Source organism: Mustela nivalis, assembly GCF_964662115.1.
Source record: "Mustela nivalis genome assembly, chromosome: 17".
Taxonomy (NCBI): domain Eukaryota; kingdom Metazoa; phylum Chordata; class Mammalia; order Carnivora; family Mustelidae; genus Mustela; species Mustela nivalis.
Genome location: NC_139036.1, coordinates 45,855,137 through 45,878,480, shown reverse-complemented (window position 1 = coordinate 45,878,480; position 23,344 = coordinate 45,855,137). Strand labels below are relative to the sequence as shown.

Genomic DNA, 23,344 nt, shown 5'->3' with positions numbered 1-23,344 from the left:
ATGGAATTAGGAAATAATAAAAAGCATCTAATAAAAATATGTTTGAAGATTTATTACCACCACACTAACCAACTGAGCTAACCAGCCACTTGTGTTTGAAAATTTAAAGTAAAGATAGTAAATCTGGGGGAATCTAAGCAGAGAGGTGAAAACTAAAGAAGAATCACATGGAACTTATGGAACACAAATTGGAGAATTGAAAAGTACAGTATCTGAGTAAAAAGGGTACTGTTATACTGAACAGCAGCTTGAAAACTTAGAGAAGAGAAGGGATCGCGGGGCAGCTGGGTGGCTTACTTGGTTAAGCATCTGACTCTTGATTTTGCCTCAGGTCATGATCTCAAGGTCATGAGATTGAGTCCCACACGGGTTCCACACTCAGCACACATTCATTCTGCTTGTCCCTCTCCTTGTGCTCTTTCCCTTGTATGTGTCTTCTCTCACTCTCTTTCTCTCTCTCTCTCTCTCTCTCAAATAAATAAAATCTTTAAAAAGGGTCAGTGCACATAAGTATCCAATTAAAAAATAGACTGAACATAGAACTGCTCAGAAATCACCATAGTCCTGGGGAAGCAGTAAGTACGTATCCTTAGAGTTCCAGAAGGAGAAGGGATTGAGTGGTACTGGTGGGGAGGGATGGGAGTTATGGAAGTAACGGCTAGATATTTGAATGAAAAAGATAATTTTAGAGATTGAAGAAACTCAGAAAATAGTAAGCAGGAGAAATGTAACATGGTGATAATGAAAGATGAAGAAAATCTCACAAGTAGCCAGAGAGTAAAAAGATGCATTCCAAATAAGTGAATATTGTTAAGGATAGGTGACTTCTATTCAGAAACAATGGAGGACAGACAATGATGGGGTGAGGTCATTAAAATGGGGGTAGGATTTGCCCCTTGACATTCTATACAGGGCTAAAAAAAATTCTTCAAAAATAAAGGTGAAATAAAGTCCTTTTTAGATAAAAGAAAGTTCAGAGGAGTCTGTTGGCAGAATATCTGCACTGAAAAATGTTAAAGAACTTTCTTCAGGTTGAAGGTGAATAATAACAGGTGGAAGCTCAGATCTATAGGGAATAAAAGGACAGGGAAGTATACTTAAGTATACTTAATGAACAGTAAGCATAAGAAAGCTGCTGTGGGTATATTAATAATAGCTAAATAGTTTTTAAGACAGTAATACCAGAGATTACTGGTAAGAAAAAGGACATTTTGCATTGATAATGTAATCATTATCATTGATAATGCAGTCATTTCATCAAGGAGGCAGAAGAGTTATGAAGGTGGATGCTTCAGTACGTGAAGCATAAGTACACGCACACTAAAGGGATAGGTAAATCCATAATCATATTTAGAAATTTTCACGTTCCTAACTCAGTAATTAATAGAAATTACTTTAAAAATGAGGAAGTAAAAGATCCAAACAACACTGCCAGGCACCTTGACCTTTTGGACGCCTGTAGAACACTGCTTTTCCCCCACACTTCCCATACCTTCTTGTGTGAAGTGGGAGTAATAATGTAAGTCCTTACTCTGTTATCTCAATTTCCAAACTCCAGAGATCTCTGAGAACCAAAAGTGGTTTTCCTAAGTCCTGCATCAAGGTCATTTGGCAGCAAAATTTGACATGAAGTGGTATTTGTTAAGACTGTTTATATTTTTAATTATACCTTTTGAAGCAGAAGTATTAATGTATTTGATTTTTTAAAAAAATTAAGACTATTTTGGAGTGATCAGTTTAAGGCTGATGGCAAAATTGAGCAGAAGACAGAGATTTCTCATCCACCCCCTGCCTGGAATGGCACTCCTGCCTTGGGTAGTCTTCTCCATGGTTAATACCTCCCACTAAGGTGGTACATTTGTTACAAGTGATGAGCCTACATTGACATAACCACAGCCACCCAAGGTCCATAGTTTACATTACAGTTCATTCTTGTTGTTCGCATTCTTTGGGTTTGGATTTGTTTTTTATTTTGAAGCACTTAACCCAGTACATATAGTATATGACTTTGTAAAAGTCTGTATGAATTTCCATGCATATCAGCCTTCAGGAGTCTTAGGTAAGAGTTGCTCTGTTTGTGTACCTCATTAGAATGGTTAATAATTAGCACCCTACTGTGTGTCTAGGAAACACCTATTAGTAGAACCAGGTATCTTCCTTTGAGAGCTTTTATAGTCTTAAAACAGGCATATAACGGGAGAATAAAGAGGAAGAATTCTCACTTCTAAGGGAGGTCAGGAGAGGTAGCATAATAGAGAAGGATGTACTAGTTTTGAGTCCTTGTCCCTTCCAACAGAGAAGATACTGCATGTGTAATATGAAAGGCTTGAGAGAGTCTGGCATTGTAGAGGAACTAGAAATACTTTTCCTTGATGGAGTGTTGGATGATTGGGCCAGTTCATAATGGGTTTTGTATTTATCTTAATGAGCTTATATAGTTTATCCTGTAAGGGGACCGGAAGCTGTAGACTGATCCTAGATTTTTTTTTTTTAAGATTTTATTTATTTATTTGACAGAGAGAGAGAGATCACAAGCAGGCACAGAGGCAGGCAGAGAGAGAGGAGGAAGCAGGCTCCCTGCTGAGCAGAAAGTCCAATGCGAGGCTCAATCCCAGGACCTGAGATCATGACCTGAGCTGAAGGCAGAGGCTTCAGCCTACTGAGCCACCCAGGCGCCCTCTGATCCTATTTTTTTGTATGATGAAATTTGCTTTACTCAATACTGCTGAGTTAACTTTTCTCCTTTAAAAAAGACTTTTTTAAAATGTTTTTAAACTGGGGCACCTGGGTGGCTCAGTGGGTTAAAGCCTCTGCCTTCTACTCAGTCATGATCCCAGTGTCCTGGGATCTAGCCCTGCATCCGGCTCTGCTCAGCAGGGAGCCCACTTTCTCCTCTCTCTCTGCCTGCTTCTCTGCCTACCTGCGATCTCTGTCAAATAAATAAATAAAATCTTTTTAAAAAATGATTTTAAATTTAAAAGTTAAAAAAGTAGCACATGGGGTCCCTATGTACCCTTCACGCAGCTTCCTATAGTGTCGTTAACTTGCATAATCATTGTACAATGATCAGAACCAGGAATTAACGTGATATAATACTATTCAGATTTTCAAATTTCACTCATTTCCTCACTGATTTTTGGGGGGGGGGTGTCCAAAATCTGTACTTCGTTGACCTTTCTCTTTAAATCTCTTCCAAACTGTGATGGTTCCCCCTCTTTGTTGTCTTTCATGGCTTTAGTACAAAAATACTGGTCTGTTACTTTGTATGTTCCTCCCAGTTGGAGTCACTTAGAGGTTATACATGTATAACAGTAATACGGTGCCCTTCTCAGTGCTCTCTACTGGGGATGTGTGATGGTGGTGGTGATAGCTTCTTTCACTTGGTTAAGGCAGTGCCTGCCAGCCTTCCCCAGTATAAATTAAGGTGTTTTCCCTTCGTAATGAGTGTCTGTCTCGTGAGAAGTACTGTGTCCTATTCTGTTGCTCATTATACCTTAATCACAATTTTATCATCTACCTAGTGGGTTTGGCCTGCGACAGTTTTTAGTGGTGTTTACTGAATAATTTTCTGTATTAGTTGGGATTCTGTTAGGAAGAGCTGTCTTTTCTCATTTATTTATGTATTTATTCAGATGTTTATATCAGAGTGGATTCATGGATATTAATTTTGTTTTACGGATATAATCTGTTACTATTATTATTCAGTTGCTCTACTTGTTGAGACAACTTTTTCGTATTGGGTCTCTTTCATTTTGGTTCCTGTGTCTTTGCAACATGTTCTCCTCAGTGAATATTCACTTTTAGGCATCAAAAGATGTTCCAAGCTCATCTTGTATTTTACCTGCTCCAGCCCTGGTTCCTTTTATTGGGCAACAGAGTTCAGAAACCAAGATCTGGGTACTAGTTATGCTCATTGCTGCTTGGTGTCATTGCTTCTAGGACTTCTCAACAAAGCTGGGAAACATACGTTTGCTCAAGCTTGTATATACATACATATGTACGCAGATGGGTGGTATATATTAAAAACTGTAAGTCCAGGGACACCTAGGCGGCTCAGTCGGTTAAGCCACTGCCTTCTGCTCAAGTCATGATCCCAGAGTCCTGGGATTGAGTTCCGCATCGGGCTCCTTGCTTGGCAGGGAGCCTGCTTCTCTCTCTGCCTCTGCCTGCTAGTGCACACGCTCGCTCACACTCTCTCTCTCTCTCTCTCTCTCTGACAAATAGATAAATAAAATATTAAAAAAAAAAAAAAAGAAAGAAACTGTAAGTTCATATTTATAACAGTCCAACACCACAGCCTTCCCTCCTTCCTTATTGATACTCATTTTTACCACACAAAGTAATTTCATAATTGCCAACTCATATTGCTGTGAGAATGTATTTACTTACCAGAGGACAGTATCATGTATAATATCTTTGCCCTCTAACATGCAGTCAAAATTCTATTTTCTGAAGTTTTACTTCGGCTAAGTTTTTTGCCTCATCCTTTCAGTGTGCTATGTAATTGTTCTATAATACAGTTAGGTTCTGGTTCTGGGTGGCTCAGTGGGTTAAGCCACTGCCTTCGGCTCAGGTCATGATCCCAGTGTCCTGGGATCGAGTCCCACATCGGGCTCCTTGCTCAGCGGGGAGCCTGCTTCTGTCTCTGCCTCTCCCTGCCACTTCGCCTGCTTGTGTACTCTCTCTTTCTCTCTCTCTCTCTCTGACAAATAAATAAATAAAATCTTTAAAAAAAAATACAGTTAGGTTCTTTTGTTACTGTGATATTCCACTTTTTCTCTCCCACACAAAATGATTGATGATGGTGATGATGATGATGATGATGATTTTATTTATTTGAGAGAGAGGAAGAGAGACCACAAGCTGTTGGGGGAGAGGGAGAGAGAGAAGCAGACTTCCTGCTAAGCAGGGAGCCCAACAAGGGGCTGGATCCCACAACCCAGGGTTCATGACCTTAGCCAAAGGCAGACGCTTAACTGACTGTGCCACCCAGATGCCCCTTTATTAGTATTTTTTGAGTATGTGAAGCATTACTACATTTCTCAGAGTCCGAGCTGTACAAAAGACAATTTTCTCCTTCTTTCCATACTGTTCCCACCTTCTGTAGGTGGCCATTTTCATTAGTTTTTGGATTAGCTTTCCTTTATTTCTTTTTTATAAATGAGTAAGTGACATGTATATTTTCTTATATTCCCTTTTTTCTTCCAGGAAAGGTAATTACTGGGTAAATATTTTATAAAGGACTAGATTTGAAATTGAGATTTGTTTAACAAAATACTGCTTCTGTGGCTTTTGACAGATGACTTCATTATTTGAGTGTATTTCTATTTGTAAAATAAGCCTCGTTTCTTTTACCCTTTCTTACTTTGTGGAGTGGTGGTGATAATAAGTCAGAGGATAAATGCTTTCTCAGAAGAAAGGCATGCTAAAAATGTAAGCTCTTTTTCTTTTTAAACAGTCCAGGCTATAATCTTCTACCATTGGTTAAAGCCAAAACAGCTTTTTTGCATCGGGTGGGGGGGGTGGAGTTTTGCAATCACCAGGGACAGTGAATAGTGCATTGGCCCAACAAGGATTTGGGATAGAGAGTAGAGTGATAGGGGCTGAGGAGTATTTGATTTACCATATTTAAAAAAAAAAAAAAAAAAAAAAAGACTGATTAGGACTATTAAAATAGGGATGTGGATAAATAAGTTGAACAAAAATTTAGGACTGTTTTTAGTAGTTGCTGTACTTCTCTAGTTTTTTGATGTGTATTTTCAGTGTGTGGGTAAATATCAATCTGTGATGCAGTAGCTTTTGGACTTGTGTGTGACAGCCTTGTGCTGATGGAAATTTTTCACCATAAATGATTCAGGAGTGCTTAGCTGGCTCCAGTCAGAGGAACATGTGACTCTTGACCTCAGGGTCATGAGTTCAAGCCCCATGTTGAGTGTAGAGATTACATACATACATATATGTTTTTAAAAATTCAAAAATACCTTTGCTTAATTGTATAGATTTTTTTTTCTTTTTAATATTTTATTTATTTGACTGACAGAGATCACAAGTAGGCAGAGAGGCAGAGCGAGAGGAGGAAGCAGGCTCCCTGCTGAGCAGAGAGCCCAATGTGGGGCTTGATCCCAGGGCGCTGGGATCATGACCTGAGCTGAAGGCAGCGGCTTAACCCACTGAGCCACCCAGGCGCCCCAATTGTATAGATTTTTTTTTTTTTTTCAAAAAGATTTGTCTTTTTGAGAGAGCGTGTGCATTCACAGGAGCGGGTGAGACAGAGGAAGAGGGAGAGAAGCAGACTCCCTGCCTGTCCCTCCCTGCTGAGCGTGGAGCCCAGTATGGGCCTTGAACCCACATACCTGAGATTATGACCTGAGCTGAGACCAAGAGTCTGTTGCTTAACTGACTGAGCCACCCAGGCACTCCTGTAGAGATTTTCTTTTAACCTTAATATAGAGACATAGGAAAGTGAGGCATATATGGTCCCAGTATGCAGAAGTGGAAACTCAAGTAACTTACTTGATGGAAGTGGAATTTTCAGAAGGTTCCACTCTGAATTTAGCACAATTTCCTGGCCATGGTACTAGTTCATGGAAATGACTGGTGGTACACTGTTGAGGGCCAGTAACATTTTGGTGATTTTAAACAAGACTACATTAAGTATCTTTGAGATGAGCTTGAAACATGAAATAATTGATATAAAACCAAAAGTTTAATTTATTTTCAACCAAGAATAAAAGTTGAATTTTTTAGCTTTTTCTTTCTTTTTTGATAATGTTGGTCAGAAAATGGAACCAAAATGGAACTGTCAAGCTTTTTAAACAAACATGTTACACTTAAAAAATTGGCATTTCAAGCAGTTATGGACCTGACCTTCATTGAATAACTAAAGATACACATAAATTATGCAGATTATGTGTTGTTAAGTGTGTGCCTGTGATATTTACCCTTTGCTTTCTCTACTTCCTGGCAGAGTAAGTAGAGTGGATATGGATTCTTAGACCCCAAGAAAATCTACCCCCATAAGGCCATAATTTAACCTAACTTTTCTCTAAAGGCTCTTTGTCATACTTAATTGGTCTGGCCAAAAGAGTGAAATGATGAATCAGACAGATGGCTGCTTAATATGAGTAACAAATTTGAATCTCATTGCTGTGTTACTTTATTCCTTCAGTCAGAAAAGAAATCACTTCAGTAACCTTCCTTGTACTTTAAAATCACCCTTAAAGGTAATCCCCTGAGTCTGTGCTTTTGGAAAACGTGGAATTAAAGAGATATTCTTTACCGCTTCAGTTATTCTACTCTTCTCTTTCTGGCTGTGGGATGCATGTACCCTTAGAGTGTATCTGAATACTACATACAGTTCCAGAGAAGCTCAATAGTAAGTCCTGCTTTCTGGACAGGAGAGCCTGAGAGTCTTTTATCCTTTTTACAGTCTCCCATTGGAACACTGTGTCTGAGTCATGCATTAGTTTCCTAAAAACACTAATGATGTAAACCACTGCAGTGGTGATGATCAAGCTTAAGTTAGTATATGGGTTTAACATTGGGGAAGTGTTCATTACTGTATCTCTACCCTCTCTGCACCCTCTGGGCTACAGGACAGAGTGTTTGCTTTTTCTTAGTTGTGAATGCATTTAAGTAGCTTTAAGTAAAATTATGCGTGTTGTGAGTTGTGTTTTTCTTTTTCCAGATGGAACACTGTTGGAGGATTGGGGTTAATATTTTAAGCTCTTTACATTTGAGAATGAATGATGAACCTAATTGCCCCAGTGCCCTGCTTTTGGATCTCAGTGTGATTATAGGCTATCTCATGGTCCTCTGATAATGGAGTGTGTCCTTGTATGACTAGAAGCTAGGCACATTCCCTCTGAGGTTCATGCTCTTGATGGCTTGTTATGTGCTGTTTTATCATTGACAAACATTTCTGTGCTAAATAATGTTTTGCCTGTTGCCTTCGGTTTTAATTTGGGGGCTGAACTGTGTCCAGGAAAGTTTTAAGTTCCTCTAAGAAAATCAGTAAAATTCACGTTGAATATTAATGGCATCTAAATATATATACATCTGTAGGCAGGATAAACAAGATATTAGCAGTTACCTGTAGGTCATGAGATTACTGATGTTCTGTGCTTTTTCTTCAGACTTTTTGTACATTTCTGAAATAAGATAGTATTAAAGAATGGCAGCATTTTCGTCTTGAATAGGTGTCCTTCCAGTTAATTCTCCCATAATCTCTACAAAATAAACCTTAATTAAATGAGGGTTCAACCTGCTATATGGGGACACCTTATAAAATGTGTAGATATATAGATCATCTCTCTGCCATAATTTAATGTTAAATGCTTTTAAGTGAATGTAAAATTGACTGAAGTTTTTAAGATCAGTATACCAGGGACACCTGGCTCAGTAGGTTAAAGCCTCTGCCTTGGGCTCAGGTCTTGATCCCAGTGTCCTGGGATCAAGCCCGCATCAGGCTCCCCCGCCCCCGTCCCCCGTTTCTCTCTGCCTGCCTCTCTGTCTACTTGTGATCTATCTGTCAAATAAATAAATAAAATCTTAAAAAAAAAAAAAAGATACAGTATACCAGCAAAAAGTTCGTAGTCACAGAAATTTCGTGTTGAAAGGAAACTGCTTTATCTAAACCAGAATTTACATAACCTTAGGAAAGCTGTAGCATCCCTGGAGTCACACATCTAGTCAATGTCAGCCTGAATATTAACTCCTTAATGTTTGTTTGGGTTTTTTGAGGTTCCGCCTGAATAGTAAATCTTCATGAGAATTCAGGAGGCTATTTGAGATTTTCTTTTTTTTCTCTCTTTCTTTCTTTCTTTCTTTCTTTTTCTTTTTTTTTTTTTTTAGATTTTACTTATTTATTTGACAGAGACATGGCGAGAGAGGGAACACAAACAGGGAGAGCAGAGAGAGAAGCAGGCTCCTTGTGTAGCAGGGAGCCCAATGTGGGGCTTGATCCCTGGACCCTGGGGTCATTACCGAGCTGAAGGGAGATACTTAATGACAGCCACCCAGGCGCCCCCTAGCTTTTCTATTTTTTTTAATTTTTATTTATTTATTTTTTTAAGACTTTATTCATCTGTTTGACAGACAGAGATCACAAGTAGGCAGAGAGGCAGGCGGGGGCGGGGGGAGGGGAGCATGCTCCCCGCCGAGCAGAGTCCAACATGGGGCTCCATCCCAGAACCCTGGGATCATGATCTGAGCCGAGGGCAGAAGCTTTAACCCACTGAGCCCCCCAGGCGCCCCTCTATTTTTTTAATGTAAAAATATTATCTAAAAAATTTACCTCTAACACTGTTTTTTTGTCCTGTCATTGTTTGTGCATTTATAGTCATCACAGTTATAATAAAAATATTTTGAATTTAATCTTTTTCTAAAATCATTTCTACATAAAAGACTTTTTTTTTAAACTTTTAAATATTCTTTTGGTATAAAGGAAGAAGAAATGTCTTTTGTGATTACTTTTAGTACTCTGATTTGCTGTAGCGTAATTTACAACTGTCTCAGATGTTGAGCATTTTGATTATTGATATACCATTGCAGTAATCATCTTTGTGTATGAGATTTGGGGAAATGCGTTTATTGGATTATTTCTTTAAGATAAATGTTTAGGATTGAGTAATACGAACATCTTTACAAATACTGCTACTTAACACCACTTTCCAAGAGGAAAGCATTTAAGGCAATGAGTATGTGTGCCAAATTTGCCATGATATGGTAATATTGATTGATTGTGGTACTTTAGTACATGTACAGGCTGTCTCTAAAAACATTTCCCAGTGTTCACTCATTGTAGTTTGCTTATGTCTTTTCTGCTTACATACTGTGATCTAGCTTTTTGGTTAATTCATATGGAAACATTTTAATTAGTTTACCAGTCCATTGTCCTTTCTTTTTTAAAGATTTTATTTATTCATTTGACAGAAGGGGGGAGAGAGAGAGAGAGCACAAGTGGGGGGAGTAGGAGAGGGAGAAGCAGGCTTTCCCTTGAACAGAGACCCGACATGGGGCTCAATCCCAGCATCCCAGGATCATGACCCAAGCCAAAGACAGACGCTCAGTCTTCTGAGCACCCAGGCTCCCTGCTCTTGTCCTTTCTTGATAGTTACCTAAAACTGCTCTGTTCTGCAGATCCTTGGTGTTTTCTCCCTGGGGTTAAAAAGATCAAAACGAAATTGAACAATACTGAAAAACAGAATTTCAGCCTTAAAATACTGGCTTTGATATGGACTGGTAGCATTTACAGGGAGGAGAACTTAAGCACACCCTAAAGTGATTTTGAGTTTAAGGAAACAAAGACCACCACTTCTCTGTAGTATTCCAGTAACACAAGTGGAGGGGTAAGTGTATCTATGGCTTTATTGACTGTAACTCAGATACTCCATAAGACTCACATCTCATGTCTGTATCTAGCCCCTTTGAGCCTAATGAATACATGATTTGTTTTGAAATAGTCAAATTCAAACTGCTCCAGATTCTTTCCCACATCCCTTTTTTTTTTCCCAGCTTATGTCCTAAGCATATATTTGATTTGTGTAGTCCAGAGACAGTGGTTACTAACTGATAGCATTAGGTAATTAGTTACTCACGGAGCTTTTATTAATTTTTTTCTATTTTAGCCTAAGCACATATATTTACACAAAGTATGGTTTTTTTAGAAGGAGGTTTCCAGCATACACTGTGAAGTTAAGCAGGTATTAACTCATTTATATGGTCTTAGTTGCCTTGATACTGAACCTGTGTATCCTTCTTGATCCTTATTTGAATATTCTTGTTACCATGTTGTTATTTTGCTAAGCTTCTGTTCCATTGAATCATTAAAGCATTTCCCCATCAGTTAGCATTTAATATTAGTCTGTTGAATATTTTGGTTCCTTACCCTTCTTCGTGCCAAAACAAAAGCCAATTCTCTTACTTTTTACCCTCAGTCATACATGTTTGGTTTTGCAGGTTAGTTGTCAGAAATTTGGGGTGTTTCATTTAAATGAAGTGTGGATGCTATTGGTTAAATGTTATCATGTATTTTTATCTTTCTCCTTTAGATTGAGTCTGTTTCTCAGCCACTAGAAAACCATGGTGCCTCTGGTCATCCTTCAGAGTCATTATCTACCAAATCATGTGGAGCATTGAGACCTGTCAATGGAGTTATTAACACGTAAGTTTTAGGTCTTCTACTTCCTACGTACAGTAGGCTTGTAAAAGATGAACTGTGGGGCTCTTAGTTATCTCCAGCTTGGACTAACCCTGGTTTAAAGACAAAAACCTTATTGCTTAATAGTATTGTGCATGCTTCTTACTGTATCAGGTCTATTTTAATTAGCATGCTTAATGTATTTCCCTTCTACTCACTGTAGCCTAAAATTAACTCACCTTGGGGAAAAAATACAAGGTCCTACTTTTGTGAGTCATGGTTGGTCTTAGTCTTGGTAGACTTCTTGAGAAGTGTTTACATAAACTCTTTTATGTAAGCTAGGTTTGAATATCTGGATTGTATGAAAGTTGAAGGAATCCCTCTGCAAGTAAAGGATATATACCCATCCCTAAAAATTGAATTTTACAGAAGAACTGATTCTGAGGCAGCTCATTAACATTTGCAAGATTAATAATTTTCTTACCAGTTGCAATTTCCTCGAATTTCTTTATTTGCGTTTCTCTTGTAGAAGAGAGCTTAATCACTTGGAACCTGAGATGGTCACTTACTGACTTCCACTTTTCAGACATGATGTTATTGTCCACCAGAAATCTTAAAACTAAGCATAGATGCTGCACACACACACATTAAGTGACATGCTTCTGCTCTAGATACGTGTGTCTGTGAACATGTGTAAGCAGAGGGGGTTGGAACCAGTATTAGAGGCTTTGTTTCCTTGTTTTCTGAGAAGTGAATATTCTCCTTCCCCTTGTATAGTCTTCAGCCTATCTTGGCAGACCACATTCCAGGTGACATCTCTGATGCTGAAGAACAGTTACAAAAAAAGCAACGACTCAATCTAGTTTCTTCATCAACCGATGGCACCTGTGTGGCAGCCCGAACACGTCCTGTGCTGAGCTGTAAGAAACGAAGGCTTGTCCGACCCAACAGCATCGTTCCTCTTTCCAGGAAGGTCAGTACCAGTAAGACTTGGTCATTGTTAAATGGTGAGCCACGGGCTCAGATAGAATTATTAGTCTCTTGCCAACCTCGGTTCATTTAACTAGTGTTTTCCAAACTTGGCGAACCACCCAAGTTTCCTGGGGAGCTTGAGAAAATACTGAGTTCCTGACACCTGTTTCCTAGAGATTCTGATTTGGTTGTTGTGCAGTTGGGCCTGGGACTCTTGTTTTCAGAAAAACAAAAAACTCCCAGGTGGTTCTTTAGTCAGTTTTGGAAATCACTGACGTGTGAGACTTTTAATAGAAATGGGAGAAAAGAAGTTTAAGCGCTGCCATCAGCACTTTGAAGGAAGGTGATGTGCTTCCTACTTGTTCTGTTATCACTGAAAATGGGAATGTGGCATGCTTTCCTTTCGAATAAGAATCTCAATTAAAATTTTTTAATTGATGTAACTAAATAATGCTTGTCTTCACAGAGAAAATGGAGATAAATTCACGAGTGCAGGAAAGTTTTGATTGCTCCCTCTTTAAGTAACAGAGTTGGATTTATTCCAAAACTAATGAAATAATACTTCAGTAAAATTAATACCATGCAGTAATTAAGAGCATTAACTTTGAAGAGGATAAACCTGGGTTTGAATCATGGCACTGCCACATGGTAGTTTCGTGATTCAGAGCATGTTAACAGTTCCCAGCTCCCCTCCCAAACCCTTCTCTTCCCTGCAAGCCTTAGAGACCTCATAGGGTTGTTTGAAATTTAATGAAGTGCATGTGACTTGCTTATGTGGGGTGTGTGGCTGATAAGTTACAGATACAAAGCGGCTGTTATGTTAGGACTTTGGTTATTGTTCACCCCTTCACTCATTCAGCAAATATTTATTGAGCTCCTATAGTGAGCTAGGTCTGTTCTGTGCACTGGGAATACAACACTAAACAAAAACAGTTAGAAATGTTTGTGCTCCTGAAATACTCTAGAGGGTAGAGACAGAAAATAAAAGAATAAATTAAGTATAATGGTATGTCCTATAGTGTTAAGTACTGGGGAGAAAAATGTAGCAGATGAAGGGAATAGGGACTGCTGGGGAGCTCAGATGGAATTAAGCCTTGAGGCAGTCTAAAGGGAGAGACTGGGACAGAGTGAAGAGTGAAGTAGAAGGAAAACAAAGAAAATGAGACACCTACTTGGAAGGTAAATGAGTGACGGGTCAGAGAGGAAGTAGAGGGTAGCGTGTGAGATGCTGCGGCCAGGTCCCGGTCCATGAAGACTGTGAACTGGCTCTTGGGTGTGGTGGGGTTAAGGCTGTTGGAGATCTGTGTGAGCAGTTTTGCTGATGGGAGAACAGTGAAATTCTGCTTGGATTGGGTTCAGGAAAGGATGGGAGGCAAGGAATTGAGGGAATTGTTTAGGGTAACACTTTGAAAGAATGCTTCTGTAAAGGAGAGCAGAGAAATAGCTTATTTGAAGGGAAATCTTTCTTATGATAGAGCTTTTAACGTTATATTTGCTGATGAGAAAACTGCTGACAAGAGGGGAGAGAATTATTGGAACCGTTAATATTTGGACAGTGGATTTTCAGTGTTTGGCAAATGTTACAGTATGTAGTTGGACTACAGAACTTTGCCATGATTTTTTGTTGTTTTGTTTGTTTTTAAGGAAAGCAATGTAAGTTAAAAATAACTGTCAGGTGTGCCATTTTTCTCTTGTCTATTCCTCAGAATTTCTGAATTACCAAAGTACCAGAAAAGAAGAAAATGAGTATTTGGCAGGTTTCTCATTGACATTTGAGTCTCAATTTTTTTTTTTATTAATAGTCCTATAGATACAAATTATTTTCTTAAAGGTTGAAGTGCTGATTTTGGGAAAGCAAGAAAACAGTATATTACTGTCAAATGAAAGAAAGCTTTTGATCATGCCTCTGCTCTTAATAGAAACAAAAAACCTCACGGGTAAATAGTGTCCTCCGTTTTGGCAGTTTGCTAGTCTCACTGTGTCATGACATCTAGGGGTTTTATAAAAATTTTCTGTGTTCTAGAGTGGCCTGGATTCTTTTCAATCTGTGAACTAGTAAACATTCCTTGTTGTTGCTATTCACAGTAGATTCTTCTGGTTTGTGCCTAAAATGTAATGTACTTTTGAAGGCACTTATATAACATACTGAAGACTCCGATTCCACTGCCAGTTTCTAAAACACAGTCACCCTGACATGGAAAGTAAACTACATAGAAAATAAGACAAAAGAAATGTTGAGTTTGGGGAAATAATCCATTTGCTGGTTATAGCAGAAAAGCTGGAGTTCTGACAGTGTTGGAGGCAAAGGCCATTTTGTTTATCTTGGTTGCTCACTGTTTATTCTTGCTCAGTGGTACTTGCCTTTTATCATCTTGTGGTGCTGGATTTGCAAAGCAGATTTACTCAGTACTCTGTCAGGTGCCCACTGTGTTCCAGGTAATCTCCAGGCTTCATTGGTGAACCCAGTCCCTTGCCTTCATGGAGCTTACTTTTTAATGACAGAGCCTAGATAGCAAAGAAGTTAACAGATAAACTATTTTCTGATGTTGGTAAATGGCATTGAGTTCACACTCAATAATAGGATTTGCTTCTAAGTTTAAAAAAACAAGTCTTGGGGCGCCTGGGTGGCTCAGTGGGTTAAGCCGCTGCCTTCGGCTCAGGTCATGATCTCAGAGTCCTGGGATCGAGTCCCGCATTGGGCTCTCCGCTCAGCGGAGAGCCTGCTTCCCTCTCTCTCTCTCTCTCTCTCTCTCTCTGGCTGCCTCTCCGTGTACTTGTGATTTCTCTCTGTCAAGTTAATAAATAAAATCTTTAAAAAAAAAAAAAAAGTCTTAATAACAGGAACTACATGTTTCTGGATTGACTTGAATTACCTTTGTTTTTACCCCTCCTACCACATTTACTACTACCCAAGAAAGGTGGTTTCTAGTTTATCTACAAGTATGGAATATGAAAAACAAATGTTTATAAATGTCATTGTTACTGGCTTACCTACATATTTTGCAGTATCTCTGCTTTACTGTAAATCTAAATATAAAACTCACTTAAGGGAACTTGCTCAGTTTTACAGGACAGTTATCTTAGCTGAATGACAGCTGGAATTTTATTCCATCAAGTTTTACCAGCACTTCTGAAAATATAATGTATCTTACAGTTGAGATGTACTGGGGTGTCTAGGTGTCTCAGTTGGTTAATAAGCATTTGCCTTTGGCTCAGGTTATGATCTCAGGATCCTGGGACTGAACCCCCACATCAGGCTCCCTGCTTCCTGGGGAGCTCGCTTTTCCCACTCCACCCCACTTGTGCTCTCTCGCAGTCTCTCTCCCTCTCAAATAAATAAATAAAATCTTTAAAAAATGAAACTATCGAGATGTACTTTTAGTGTAGTAGCACGTTTCTTCTGGTCCTAAAAGGTTGTTTTTATGTCCTTAGTATCTTAAATTGAGTGACTACAATGAAGGGGGCTCAGTAGGTTAAACTTGTTGGAAATAAATAGGAATGAGGCCTCTCAGTAAATAATGAAAGGCTTTGAATGCCCAAACTGTTGATTTGGTTTTATCATCTAGATTTTAGAGAATTTCAGTTTTATAAGCTATTTTCACTTTATTTTTTTAAAGATTTATTTATTTATTCATTTGACAGGCAGAGAGGCAGGCAGAGAGGGGTGGGGGGAAGCAGGCTCCCCGCTGAGCAGGGAGCCCGACCCAGGGCTCCATTCCAGGACGCTGAGATCATGACCTGAGCCGAAGGCAGAGGCTTAACCCACTAAGCCACCTAGGCGCCCCTATAAGCTATTTTTAAGAGATAAAGTAGTTTATGTTTGGAATAGATTGGCCATAAAAGATGCTGGAGTCAGAAAGACAGACCAATAACAATAGTAATCCTAGAGGAAAAAATAGTCTGAAGGCTCCAAAGCTCTTGGGATGCAGTAGATTTAAAAACTCTAGTCCTAAGGAAGAATTGCCAGGGTGTCATGAATGTCAGAGTTGGGAGAACTGAGAGCTTTGAGATTGGGAGAGTGGGGTTTCTTCCATGGAAATCAGTAAGGCTGGTAGACCTGTATCACCATTTTATTGTAATAGTGCAGATCAGAACAAGTTGCCTGTACTGTTAGGTATTGTGTATTTCATCACTGTTAGGGGCCTGGGTTAGTAGATGCCAGTGGTTAGCTAAGCCTGTGAAGAAACACTCAAGGGGGAAATTTTTATAACATGCATCATTAATGTTTATTTCCTGCCCTGCTATTCTGTGAGGTAGATATTTACAGATTAATCTAAAACAATAGTTTCTAGATAACAAAATTTCAAATCAATAAAAGTTTTAAAATAAATGTGGGTCCAATATAAGGTTGCTTTTTTATTTTGTTAGAAAAAGTTATTTCATAAAAGATCATAGTACAAGTATTTTTAAAAGAAAAAAGAACATGCCGTGAGATTTTCAGATTGGGCTTAATAGCATTTCTTTTTAATTTCTAAGATCATACAGTTCTTTTTAGTTTCTGTTTTCTTACAGAATTTTTCAGAATATAGTTACCATACAGTGGTATACCATACAGTGTATAGTTCTACAGTTGCACAGTATAGTAATACGTCACTCAGTGCTCATCACAAGTGCACACTCCTTGATCCCCACCACCTGTTCCACCCAGCCCCCACCCCTTCCCACTCCTCTGGTAACCATCATTTTATTCTCTATAGCTAAGAATGTTTCCTGGTTTGTTTCTCGTGCTTTTTTTCCTTCTTTGTTTCTTAAATTCCACATGAATGAAATCATACGGTATTTGTCTTCTCTGACTTTATAATCTCTAGCTCCATCTATATAATTGCAAATGGCAAGATTTCTTTTTTTATGGCTATTATTCCATGGTGTGTGTATGTGTATCTGTGTACACAAACACACACATCACCTCTTATTTATCCATTCATCTATCGACGGACATTTGAGCTGCTTCTATAATTTGGCTATTAATAAATAATGCTGCTATATAAACATAATAAACATAAGGGGGTAGCATTTCTTATCAGGTGATTTGGCAGTGCTCTGGTGTGATTTTGGAATTTTATATAGTCTGTGTTAGAAGATAATTATATAGGAGGATTGCCCTGGGTTAATTTTAAAGTCATATTCTGGAGAACTTCCAGTGGTGGTTTCACTTCTTCCTCTTGTATCACATTTGAGGATATGTAGGACATTACATATAGTACTAGGACATTCTCATAAGGCACAGTGTCATGTGATATTTGTGGTTGAAAACTAGAGAACTAAAATGATTGTGAGTTTGTATTACAAGTGAAGAATTTAGGGCACTGGAGTCACTCTGTTGGTTAAGCAGGTGACTTTTGGTTTGGCTACTGTCATGATCTCAGGGTCCTGGGACTGAGCCCCACGTTGGGCTTTGCGCTCAGTGGGGAATCTGCTTGAGGGTTCTCTGTCTCCCTTTCCCTTTGCCCCTCCCCCCTCGCATACATGCGCTCTCGCTCTCAGATAAATCCTTAAAATAGTAAAAGTGAATAACTTGATATCAAATAAGATACATTCTTTATTGACAGGGGCTTCTTATGATAGATATTGGAGGCCTAACTTTTAAGTACTAGTCAAACTTTGGAAAGGAGCAGGAGTGCCATGTGGACATTTGCAGTTGTTACAAAACACAGACAAAATAAATTTTGAAAAGCTGAAGATAAAATAGAGGTAGAAGCTCTGATAATTTATTTATAAACTGTCCTCAAGCCAAAAGAATTTTCTTAATGCTTTGAACTAATATTCTGTGATTAATTGAAAATTATGAATACAGCTTTATTTTGATAAATAAAATTGATAAAATTTATAGTATTAAAAGGATGTAATTTCTCCATTTATCCAAGTATTTTATTTCTTCATTCAGTTATTTTTGTTGTTATCATGTCGTTTTTATTTCTATGATTTTATTTATTTATTTGACAGAGACACAGCCAGAGAAGGAATACAAGCAGTGGGAGTAAGAGAGGGAGAAGCAGGCTTCCTGCCAAGCAAGGAGCCCGATGTAGGTAGGGCTCGATCCCAGGACCCTGGGATCATGACCTGAGCTAGAGGCAGCTGTTTAGTGACTGAGCCACTCAGGCGCCCCACTTCATTCAGTTTTTATATATTTCCTACATTCTTGATACTTTTGTGATGGAAATGAGATCTTTTCTGTTAGTGTTATTTTATGAGTGTTGTTGATTTCTGTAACTGAACACTTTTCTGTGAACTCTGTGTTTTGTTTGATTATTTTAAAGTTTCTAGACGGGCTACAAATAATGTGATACCTCTTTATACACTTCTTACTCCTTTTCCTTGACTAGATGTGATGTACTTACAGAGCAGTATTAGGAAATAGTTGATCACAATGAGGCATCTCATTCCTGGTTTTAATGGCAATACTGCCTTTTCTTCTTTCTTTCTTTCTTTCTTTTTTTGGTTAGAGAAAAGGATGGGGGAGGGACAAAAAGAGTGGGGAGGAGAACCTTAAGCACGCCCTAGCCCAGTGCTGAGCCCAACACAGGATTTGATCTCATGACCCTGAGATCGTGACCTGAGCCAAAAGTGCTAGCCAAGCACCCCTCAGGTGATCCTTTTAGAAGTTCAGTATTAATTTTGATGTAGCATGACACTTCTTAGAAAGAATTAGAACACTTTACCATTTGCTGTGCTCTTGAAAACTAAAGATTTTAAATTTCTTTAAAATTTGTTGGAACTTAAAGACCATCTGAGACCAGCATCTGTTTTACAGAAAATTATCCATCTATCGGACTTTTCAAATTAACTGATACAGAATTTTAGAGAAAGCATTCTTCATTTTTTAAGTCCTTATTATCTGTAGTTATGTCCATTTCTCAGTCTTAATTACATTTGTCTCTTCTTACTTGATTAATCTTGTCAGCAGTTTTCCTATTTTATCAGTCATTTCAAAGATTGGTTAGTTGCTTGTAATTCCTTCTTCCTTCCTGTGGTCTTGGGTCTTGGTTGTTGGGTTGGTGTTTTATTGTTTGTTTGTTTTGTTTTTCTCTCCTCGCTGCCTTTTACTCAAATGCTTAGTTAATTTATTTTGTTCTTTCTTATGTAATAATATGAGTGTTTAACTTTTTTGTATTTTCTTCATGTAGTTTTGGATGGCATTCCACACAGCCTTTGATGTGTAAAGTATTCTTTTTGCAATTTGTAAATTGCCTTTGAGTTTTTCAGTTCTTTTCCCAAGAGTTACAAATTGAGTTTCCAAATTCTAAATGGTTAGTTTTGCTTTTTAAACTTTTCGTTATTTAATTACTAATTTTTATAGCATTTGGGTTAAAGTGGTGTTTCTGTAGTTTCTGCTTATATTTGTAGTCTGTAATGTTGATTTTTCTAAAAAATGTCATTGGTGTCTAGTCTGATGTGACTTATGGCTTCTCCAGTAATTTTTGCCTCACATTCTCCTTTCCTTGATACAGTGTTGCAGTATGTGATTTTTTTTTCACCCATGCTTTTAGCATTTTGTTTTCTGTTTTTTGAAACAATAGTGTTTTTTAAATCTCCATAAAGTCTTTGATTTTAATGGAGATTTTATTAAATAAAAGTTTCTCATTTTATATTCCGTTTTTAAAGTGGACTTAAAGGCTTATTTAGATTTGTTTTTACTGTAACATTTCATTGTTTATTGATAGTCCTTTTTATAACTTATATATATATGCCCATTTATTGAATTGGGTTTTTTTTTCTTTTTAAGATTGATTTATTTATTTGACAGAGAGAGAGAGAGAGAGATATCACAAATACACAGAGCAGCAGGCAGAGAGACGTGGGGAAGCAGGCTCCCCACCAGCAGAGAGTCAGATGTAGGGCTCAGTCCCAGGACCCTGAGATCATGACCTGAGCCAAGGGCAGAGGCTTTAACCCACTGAGCCACCCAGGCGCCCCTCATTTATAGAGTTCTTAATTTTAGTTTTTAGTTTTTCGGGATTAGAACAACAGTTTGACCATGTTTCAGGTTCTTAGCTCATAACCTTTGTCCCTTAAAACTGTTCCACTGTCTTTTGCGGTAGCAGAGGGTGATTATTTGTTGTTTTGTTTTGGCATAGAATTAAAATGATCTTATTTTTAATCCTTCGATCTTGCTAACCAGTTCTGCTCTACACTGCTCAGTATGGTAGCTACTGTAGCCATGTGTAGCTATTTAAAATTAAGATAAAAAATTTGTACCTCAAAAAAACACATTTCAGGGGCACCTGGGTGGCTCAGTGGTTTAAAGCCTCTGCCTTCAGCTCAGGTCATGATCCCAGGGTCCTGGGATTGAGTCCCGCATAGGCTCTCTGCTCAGCAGGGAGCCTGCTTCCTCCTCTCTCTCTGCCTGCCTTTCTGCCTACTTGTGATCTCAGTCAAATAAATAAATAAATCTTTAAAACACACACACACATTTCAAGTGTTCAGTAGTCAGTTGCATGTGAGTCGTGGCTACCATATTTAAGTCACACAAATACTGAACGCTTCCATCATTGCAGAACTGCAGTGGACAGTGCTGCAGGATTTTAATACGGTCCTCTCGAGTCTTTTTTTTTTTTTTTTTTAAGATTTTATTTATTCATTTGACAGATATCACAAGTAGGCGGAAAGGCAGACAGAGAGAGAGGAAGGGAAGCAGGCTCCCTGCCACACAGAGAGCCCGACGCCGGGCTCGATCCCAGGACCCTGGGATCATGACCTGAGCCGAAGGCAGAGGCTTTAACCCACTGAGCCACCCAGGCGCCCCGGTCCTGTCAGGTCTTCTATACTAGCTTTGGTTCTTGATTCCCCAGTTTGTAGTTGGAAGTGGGAGTATCTAGTTATCTCTGTTACTGTTTTCTCTCCTGTTTGTTTAGCTCTTACTACCTGCTGCTCCTCAGTGTCCTCATTCAGTTAAACATGGAAGTGATTGGTATAGTTTGGATGCACATGGTAAATACTCAGATGGTAGCTGTTAACATTTCTGTCATTGTTCTCATCTCTTTGGTTCTCTTGTAGTATAAAGGAAGAAAGACAAGTTCATTGCTCACATCCTGTTTTAATTCTCCGTATCATTAGTTCTGACCATAGTTCCTTTTAGGTAGGTTTTAGTTAGGTAGGTTTTAGTTCTGCTACCATGGGTAGTTACGATTTTTTTCTTTTATTCTTTTCAAATTTTATATTTCCTTTTTTATGTCATCTTACTGCCCTTTCATCTTCCCTGTTTCCATGTAAGTTGTGTTATCTTTTACTCTTCTGGAGATGTGAGAAGTTTCATTAATTAATTGTTTTACCAAACTTGTTTAATAGTTTTCTGGATTTCTAAATTTCTCAGATTTGCTTCCTTTTCCCTTATTCTGCGTATTCTCACAGTCCCCATGCTGAGGGTTTTTTTCTCTTTCATTATTCTTAAAAAAATAAGTTGATCTATCCAGACTTTGTGATTTCACTACAGAAAGTTAATAGCTGGGTGTGTTTGTTTCCTGTCACGATTCTGGAGGGTAGAAGTTTGAAATCAAGGTGACAGCCCTTGCTGCCTTTGAAGGCTCTCAAAAGAAGAATCCTTTCTTGTCGCTTCCTACTTTCTTTGCTCATGGTTGCTAGCAAACCGTAGCATTCCTTGGCTTGTAGCAGCACATCTTCTGTCTCTGCCTCTCTTTTTACATGATCATCTTCCCTGTGTGCCTGTGTCTTTGTGTTTTCACATGGTCTTATTATGGATGCCATTTACTGAGTTTAAGGCCACCCCAATTCAGTATATCACTTCGTGTTAAACTAATCACGTGAGCAAAATTCTGTTTACCAATAAGGTCACATTCTGTAGTTCTGGTTGAGCATGAATATTGCGGTGGGGTCCGGAGGATGGTGGGGGGGGCTCTATTCTACTCAGTAAACTGACCATTTGTCCTAGTCTTCTACTCATATGATGGTTGAATCTTTTTCTTAATTCTAAATCTGGAAAAGTATTACTCCTAATTCCTGGGTTTCAGCAACTTTCCTACTTAATACACCTTTGCTCTACTTGGAGAAATAGTTGGACTTCATTTTACTCCAACTGCCAGTTTTCTGAAGCTCTTCTGCGCCACTGAGTTTACTGTGTGAAGAACTTGAATTCCCTGTTTATGGAAAAACTTACAGGTTTACCTGCCTCCTTCCCTAATTTTTTTTTTAATTCTGTAAAGTATAAAGAATGATAATAACAAACATTACGTACATACCATCTTAAATGTTAGTATTTTAACCTTTTTTTAATATTTAAAAGAAAATTACAGATGAAGAAAGTTTGTTTTATTCTGTTATCTCCTCTGCCTGCTTCTTTCTGCAGAAGTAACCACTATCATGAATTTAGCATCATGGACCCAGTTCAGGTTCTCTTAGATTTTTACTGGACATACATGTATCCATGAGGAACCTGCAGTATGTATTGTTTAGTTTAACGTTCATACGAAAATTTATGTAAATGCTGTCACGGTGTACGTATTCAGCAAGTTGGTTAGTGTGTGTGTTTTTTTAACTCATTGTTGCCGTTTCAAGATCTCCATGTTGATAGACATAATTTTAGTTCATCTTTTGTAAATAGTCCACATTTCCTTAAAAAAAAAAAATACAGTGTTGTGGGTGTGAGTGTATCTGTATCCCGTTTGTTGACTTCAGTGTTCTAAATTAATTTCTGTTTTGCGCTTAGTAATTGTGTTCATATATTCTGTGTCCTTTGGCCTCCTTTCTGTTTCTCTCTGAAACATATTTGGTCTGTAACATTGCGTATGGTTAAAGTATACAGCGTGTTGATTTGATCATTGATAGTGCGGCATGCCTGCCAGTTGTAGCCTTAGCTAATCCCTCTATCATGTCACAGATCTATCATTTCTTTCTTGTGGGAGAAATAATTAAGATCTAGTCTCTTCGCATATTTATAATATAATACTTTTGTCTCTGTAGTCACTATACCATGTATTAGGTCCCCAGGACTTACTTATCTACTAGCTGCAGGTTTATACTTTTAAACAACCTCTCTTATTTCCTATCTCCATTTCTGTTTGGGGTTTTTTTTTTTTATGCATATGTATTCATACAGTTCCAGGATGACTGGTTACATACAGACAAATTCATGGTTATTTCTTCTTTTCCATCTTAACCTTTCATCATTTTGTTGTTCCCCTTTTGGTCTCTAGTAATGATTTTACTTTAAATGGATGTCCTGATAAATACTTGCTAGGTATATCTTTTTTCATGTCTTTGTTTTCACTTTTTCTGTGA

General features: G+C 38.3%; 1 protein-coding gene across 7 annotated transcripts in view; it reads left to right on the top strand.

Moving 5' to 3' along the window:
* KANSL1 (KAT8 regulatory NSL complex subunit 1) overlaps positions 1–23,344 on the top strand; it is a 185,464-nt gene that overhangs the window by 138,738 nt on the left and 23,382 nt on the right. For all 7 annotated transcript variants that reach the window (XM_082706481.1, XM_082706485.1, XM_082706480.1 and 4 more), the window contains 2 exons: positions 11,052–11,164; positions 11,918–12,113. In XM_082706481.1, the coding sequence (XP_082562607.1) occupies positions 11,052–11,164; positions 11,918–12,113 (309 nt within the window). The remainder of the gene's footprint in view (positions 1–11,051; positions 11,165–11,917; positions 12,114–23,344) is intronic.